The sequence below is a fragment of the Cyprinus carpio genome, chromosome A13 (assembly GCF_018340385.1).
Source record: "Cyprinus carpio isolate SPL01 chromosome A13, ASM1834038v1, whole genome shotgun sequence".
Classification (NCBI taxonomy): domain Eukaryota; kingdom Metazoa; phylum Chordata; class Actinopteri; order Cypriniformes; family Cyprinidae; genus Cyprinus; species Cyprinus carpio.
Window position 1 is genome coordinate 20,945,404 of NC_056584.1, and position 7,663 is coordinate 20,953,066.

The window sequence follows — 7,663 nt, forward strand, 5'->3', positions numbered from 1 at the left end:
TCCTGTCTATTTTAATGGGAAAATACCATTTGCCAAGTGTTTCCATAACAGAAAATCACCAAGAAAATCTGACGTTTATAGTATAATAAATTTACTGGCATGAGTGCAAAAAGTTAGTATGCTAAATTTTTTCATGGCAGTTTTTGCTTTCATGAATCTCAATTTTTTCCCCCTCACTTTCAATTTAGGAATTTTAGGCCCCAGATGATTCCTTTGTGATGCTACTAAGGATTGGCATTTTGAGCGGTAATACTTGGTTTCATCTCTCTCTCTCTCTCTCTCTCACACACACACACACACACACACACACACACACAATACAAGGTCCTGGTTTATTTAGTGTTGATGCTCAAAATAGATTTTACAGTCATTATAACTGAAAAAACAAAAAAGACAAATGTCACAGGCTCAAACGCTTCATACAAAGTGAAATTTTCACCTTTAAATATAAGCAGCAAATCCCTTAAAAAAAAAGAATCCACCTAAACCTTAAAGGATGAACCTCAAAGAAATGCCCAAGTCAAATTTCACCATGCCAGAAATCACAAGAAACAAAAACATTTATTTTACTTGAAGAAAATAAAGCACCGTGTAGATTATTGCATTACTTTCATTATCAGTATAAATAATGCAAAAAAACAAACAAAAAACTAGTGATTTTTGCTATTTTTTATAACTGTAAAGTATACATCATGATCGTATTTGATGTAAAACCATTCATTTATGCTGATTTACATAACCCTAAATCAAGCTTCATTTTCTTTAAGCATATTTTCTTTTTCTTTTAACTATAAATCCAATAATTTTTTAATTTTTTTTGGTGAAATGTGACCTGGATAAGATTTTTTTTTTTTTTAGATGAGATTCACCCTAAAAACAAAACTATAATTGAAAATATGAGTCTGATTAAACATTAAAACACTGATAACTGATAGTTGTGATTGTCCAAAAACACAATGCAGAAGGAGTGAGTCCTGACAGTCCTGACATGCACAAAGAAACACACACTTTCAACATGGGCTAACACATTCACAACAGTCAAACCAAGAATAGACTTGTATTATGGCTGATACGATATATAGGAGTAATAGTGTAAAGTTCCCAACAGGCTTTATGTGGTGTCTCTCTTTGGGCTTATATTTGGAGCCGTTTGAGGAAATAAATGAGAGTCTGCAACAGCAGCTAAGGCACTGATAACGATGGACTTTGGGTATGTCTTATACAAGTCACATGTTAGGAGGGAAGTTTTTGGCTGGTTGTTGGGCATACCACTGCTGCCGCTGTTTGCACGTGTCGAGTTCGCTGAGCAGCGCTTGTCGATATGCTTCATAGGATTTAACGATGCACTCCAGCTCCTTCATGAAGAGCAGCTTCAGCATCCCCTGATACGTGTCCAGATCCATTAACTGGAAGAGTTCCCACTTCAGGATGTGGTCATACCTGAGACAAAGCACAAACACACACTAATATGACTGAAGGTCAATGGCATTGGCCTTTACCAGACCCCATCATTATAGCCAGTTTACAACCTCTGATGTAAAAATGAAATGAAATAAAACTTTCAAGCAAGAACTCTTCTGGCTGATGTCGCCTCTGAAAAAAACATAGCCTTAACTGGAATGCTAGTCTCCCAGCACTGGTCTCTTGTCTGGTTTTAGAAGGGTTTTGGGTAATTTTCAGATGCTCAGACTGGAAAAGCAGCTAAATCAAGACCAAGACCTAAAATATAATTAGTATTCAAAATACTAATACTTACTATAATAATAATATATAATAATAAAAGTATAGTATTAATAATACTAAAATAACACTGTATATCATGTAACTTTTCATTTATATATATATAAAACTCAAAATACTAATAATAAATTATAAATATATAATTAGAAGAGTTGTGTTTTAAGTCCCAAACAAATAGCTTATATACATAGCTGCATACCTGTGACTGCACATCAGCTGAATTCTATATTAATGCAACTAGTAAACTACAGTTACATCATGCCAACAATGGACACATGCGGTGTGGGTTGATGCATCAAAATGAAAGCACTCCTATTACAATCAATGAAGCTGCCTACACCGAAGCACCCGTCTATGACGCAGACTAGAGTGTATGTGATAGTTTTAGAGTCTGACAGTGTGTGAAACTTACTTTAGCGGGGCTCTGGCATACACCTGCAGCCAGTCTGGGATCTCAGCTGTGTGATACGGGTTTGCTGGCACCAGTACGGGCTGGTTGCGTTCTGGTGGGCGGGGCTGGTAGGTGACTGGTGGGGGAGGGGGCTGGTCATAACGTGGAACACTGAGCGAAAACAGAGTATTTTAGATACAAAATGGCACCAAAAAGTCTCAGAATGTACTGGAACGTCTCGTCACTCACCTGGGAGCACAGGGGTGTCTGTACTGGGCACATTTGTTGATGTGATCAACATAATACACTCCAAACTCAGCTGACTCCACCCTCTCCCACCCTGGTGGAAGCCCCTCCCTCTCCAGCGGGTGGCTCCAATGAGTGGTGTTTGTGTTGTGATCGATGTAATACTTTCTGCCTCGAATCGTCCAATCAACAGTCCAGCCAGGAGGAAGAGCCGCCTCCTCCCCACTCATGGTCGTTAGATTACCCACCGACTTTGCTGGCACACGGCCGATTGCTAGGAAAACACAGACAGCGGGAAGCATTACAGATCTGTATGCAGGAAGTGTTTCTGTGTGTATTAGAATGAGATTTTGTATTTATTTTCAATCTGAACACAAAGGAGGTGGAGTGAAATGAAAGAGAGATGGGGAGAAAACAAGTCACAGCTGCAGGGTCAAAAATATAAAGCAAAAAACCCCAGAAGAAACGCATCAGTGTAGGGTGAGGAAGAGGGCAACCAAGAAAAATCCACATTTCTGTCATTCTCACACACAATGAGAAATACTACACGAGAGTGACAGCTCAGAAAGTGTGTGTGTATTGAGCGAAAACGTGTGTACTGAGGAAGGCTGGCAAAATAAAACTGAGAAACAATGTAAATATCTAATTTCTCGTTTATACTTCAATAGCAAAATGATGTTAGAGTTGGTTAGACTGATTCATTTTTACAAATCTGTTGTAATGCCTTGTTTGCATCACTCAAAAACATTCACTTAACTCACTTTTTTTGTCTTAAAATGTTTTAGAGTGTTATATATATATATATCATATACTATATTAAATGACAGTAAAGATGTTTATGGTACAAAAAAAAAATAAATCTAAAAAAAATACATACAGATATTAACAACAAAATAATCAAAAAAAAAATCAGTAGTTTCCACAAAAATGTTAAGCACAATTGTTTTAACATTAATAATATTAAGAAATGTCTCCAGCACAAAATTGAGCATATTAGAATGACTTCTGAAATATAAGACTGGCAATTCCACTTTTGCTGTATTTTTGATAAGAGCACAAGAGACCTTTGAAAAACAATAAAAATCTTGCAGAGTCAGACCCCAAATTTTTTAACAGTAGTGTATCAAGATATACATCAAGACATAATTTAAGCTGCGTCACTCTGCTCTAATCATGAGCATATGTTTGTGAGGGTGTGTGTGTTTGTGTGAGAGAGAGAGTCAGAGCTGGAATGTGTTATGACGTCAGTGTACAGTTTCACATCTCTTCTCCTGCTCAATAGCACTAGAGATTCACCTCACTCATATACCCTTTAATAGACACTGGCCCCCAAAAGTATTTGAACACTTATGCTAGACTTAAAAAAATGAATGAATTTTGTACATTCAAACCTTTTTAGTCTAGCCTAGTTGTGCAAATATATTGAGGCCTCTGCATCTAACTGATTCATTTAATCAGAGAACATCACGTCATACATATAAATACATTTACATTTACATAGTATACATTTATTATGCAATGTAGGATTTAGGACCAAGTAAATTTCAGAATATGCATGATGACACTACAAAAATAGAAAACAGCAAAATGTCGTGTCACTCATCTTAGCTGGTTAAGCTGTATTCAAGGCAAATTATTCCATAAAGTGTCCATTTATATATTTTGTAGAAAAGGGTCTTCAAGGAGAATATTTCAGGTTTGTCGTCACTTTGCTGCAGTAGTTCTGTGCTGTTTAGACACAATCCTTCTTAGTGTTTGACAGTTCCAATCATACACTTTCGGTTTTTGGCCCACTATTCTTCTGATGAAGTCTTGCCGGGCAATGTGTATGCGGTCATAATCATAAAGGCTATTGATCTTAAAACAACAACCAACTGGGCTATTAAGGTTACAGACATTCCTATTAAATTTGCCCTTTTTGGGAGTCTAACAAATCACTCATTTCACTCAAGGTACTAAACACTGCCGAACACAACTTATACTACACTGACATACAACCTAAAGAATACAGACAACAAAAAGATCATTAAAAAAATAACTGCAATAACTGTAGCCTTCACAAATGATATTGATCCCTATAATAACAGGTGTTCATATTGTTTTGTTGCAACCCCTTTACATCTTTCAAAGCTTATTATTACCTGTACTGTACAATCTAAACCAGAATTTCCCAAACTGTGGTTAGTGAAGGAAATGCAGGGCTTTCACGCATTTATAGAAAGCTAATATAAATAATAAGAATTTTAAAATAGAAAAAAATTAAATAATAAAAAAGTACTAAGTAAAAAGTTTAACTGCATGTTAACTGCATGACCGTTACCTGACATCATCATAAGAACCGTGAACGTTCAAATGTGCTATTAAATTATTTTAATTAATCTCAGGAGGTACTTCAAGTAAGTATTTAAGGTCAAAAGGGTTTGGTTAACAAAAAAAAGGGTGAATACCTGGTTTAGACAGAGGAGACTGAACGCTCTCATAGTCAACAGCATATGGTCTCATAAATAGTGTGTTTACAGTACAGAAAGACAGTCATGTTTGTTATTTAATGAGGAGCCTATTATAATGCGTGTGAATCTGTGCGGGTTGTGTGTGAACGCACACGGGGTGATGTGTTACTCACCTGGCGGTGGGCGACTGTGTGGCTGGGGTGTCTGGGACTGTCCTGGGTTTCGTGGGTAGTTGAGTTCATTTTGCTCATAGTACCTGTAGTTCTCATTAAAGTGGTCTGGTCTGCGTGCTCGTCTGGGTTGGTTATTGTAGTACGGCTCTGGAGGGTAGTAATATGGGCCGCCGTCTCCATTCTCCGTAACTGAACCAGCATCGCTCATGTAAGATGGCGAGGAAGGGGAGTAATCGCGATGAAAGTGTGGTGGGGCAGACAGCCGATGACTCTCCCTGCGTGACACCTCGAGGGGGGTCCGTGGCGGTGCGTTGCGCAGGAAACTCTTGGGGCCACTAACATCCCCAACAGAGCCAGAAGAATACGGACCTGCACCAGACACCCCGGCCGGAACTGGCTCCACTAACGGGGGCTCACGCCGAAGAAATGTTGGATGCCGGATAAATGAGGGCATCAAATCTGGAACGAAACATGAGGGACACAGAAGAGAGAAACCTGGGGTAAGTGGATTAAAACATACTCTGCAATATTTATTTTGTAAAGAATGCTCAAGATAAATTCTAACATTAAATACTATATCCAGTTATTCAGAAAATAGTGACAGTGACGCAAAACAAAGTTGTTTCAGATGTGCACAACTGATCATTATTACAATTCTTTGCCAAATAATGTTTCTAATATAAAAAGAATATTTACATTTTTAAATCATCATGATTTACTGGACTACAATTATTTTCCCATGTCCACAGAGCCCCACTTGAAATTTTTTTTTTTTTTTTTACAAAAATAAGGGCGAAAATAATTGGATTTCTAAAATTTTTTCCAATACAAATAGAAGTCTATGACTGAATTATGCTAAATACATTTGTGGCTAATTTGCAATTTTTATACTGACCGCAGTTTTTGTGAGTACCTTGAATTACTACTGTCCAGTACTCTTATGCCCCAATACTTTTACTTACAATTAAAAAACTATGCAACATTAAATATATGCACAACTATGTGTTATTCAAATAACTACAAAATACCTTTAAAAACGTCAGGGTAAAAAAAAATTCAGGGTAAAGTGTGACAAAATATACTTTATTTTAAAAGTAAGCGAAGTTTGATATTTTAAGAGGTGGACAAAATATTAATATGAAATGACACTTAAATTACACTATTAAATATAAGCATATGGCACATTATCTTAAAAAAAAATAATAATAAAGTACTCCCAGGTTTATAATAGAAGTCTATTAGGCTGATAGCCTTAAAATTTAATTAATGATGACATACAGACACTTAAATTAGGTTTCATTTTCAAAAGTTTTATAAACCAGAATGCGCCGAATGACTACATTATTTAAGAATGCAGATTATTTAGTGGTGTGTTTTCTGTTTAGTGGGGTTTGTTAGGCAGATTGAATGAAGTTACTCACTTCTCAGAAGCGGGGACGTTTCTTTCTTCACATATTTGCCCTGAACTTCTGCTGGCTTGGACGCTTCGTTTTTACTCTTCTTCCTAGAGAGCATCGTTAATCCGAATCGATTCTGGACCGATTAGATCGAGATTCGCACTGACACTCAGAACCGAGTCCATTTCGGAGCGTTTAGCAGAATGGCTAGTTTGTAGTTATCATGGCTAACGTTACAGTCTGGAAACATAAACACGACACAATTCTGGCGATTAGTTTGCATTTAGCGAACGTGCCGTTGTTTTAAGTGTTTAGTCGAACATGACGAATGTTTTTCGAATATTAATTAGCGCTCCCCGCGCGCACTGTCCAAATTACGCCCAGAGAAAAGCGTAGGAAAACTTTTACCAGCTGAATATGTCCAACCCAACCCTCAGTCTCCTGATCCCAGAGCAGCTCTCACTGGAACCCTCCTCGCTACCTGATCTCAGATCAGCTGTTTGGATCCATAACTTCCAACTGCCTGATTTCGGATCAGCTTACTTTATTTTTAGATTCAAGAAGTTTTACTAGTATCGCAAAAAGAGCTTACATAGTCAACGCTTACACAAATATGTTTATTTATTTATCGTATAACGTGGAAATCTATTGAACCGTTCCTTCGCCTGATCCCAGATCAACTCTCTGGATCGCTCTCTCCACAGCAGCCTGATCCCAGATCAGACCTTTCCTAAGACAGGTCCTCATAAGAGCAAAGCATTGTGGGAAATATTTGACTCTTGAAGAATTTTCCTCTATATCTCTCACATTCTTAAACTTTAGCAGGACAAATGTGGTAGTTCATTCAACACATTAGGTTCAAAATAAAGTAATGTGTTACAAAATAGGGCCTAAAACCCTTAAAAGTTTATTTATCAACAAATGGTCAGTGAAAGAAGTTACTTCACCTTCAGAAGGTCAAACTAAATGTAAACTATTTTATATTAGCAACTATGTATTAATTTTTGTGGGGTTTACCAAAGTAACCACAATAAAAAATGAATACATTAAAAATAAAATGATAAATTATAATATAAACAGAAGATATATATATATATATATATAGATATATATATATATATAATATATATATATATATATATATATCAAATGAAAACTCAAACCCAGTGTTTGCTAAAACGTTTTTTTTTTTTTTTTTTTTTTTACAAAAAAAGAATGTTTTGTGTTTTTACATCCAAGTGTTATACAATTAACACTTAAAGGGTA

At 36.4% G+C, this 7,663-nt stretch overlaps 1 protein-coding gene across 2 annotated transcripts; it reads right to left on the bottom strand.

Moving 5' to 3' along the window:
- Window positions 1–313: 313 nt before the first annotated feature.
- On the bottom strand, window positions 314–7,063 carry LOC109059146 (protein salvador homolog 1). 2 transcript variants are annotated; one of them, XM_042769322.1, is made up of 5 exons: window positions 6,806–7,063; window positions 5,001–5,459; window positions 2,381–2,651; window positions 2,153–2,302; window positions 314–1,440 (listed from the first exon to the last, which is right to left on the bottom strand). In XM_042769322.1, exons 2-5 carry the CDS (start codon window positions 5,452–5,454, stop codon window positions 1,227–1,229), a joined length of 1,089 nt encoding a protein of 362 aa, XP_042625256.1. In that variant the 5' UTR covers window positions 5,455–5,459; window positions 6,806–7,063; the 3' UTR covers window positions 314–1,226. The 2 variants fall into 2 exon arrangements, with proteins under 2 accessions (XP_042625256.1, XP_018931886.1); XM_019076341.2 differs by having other exon boundaries at window positions 6,422–7,044.
- Between the last annotated feature and the right edge of the window lie 600 nt (window positions 7,064–7,663).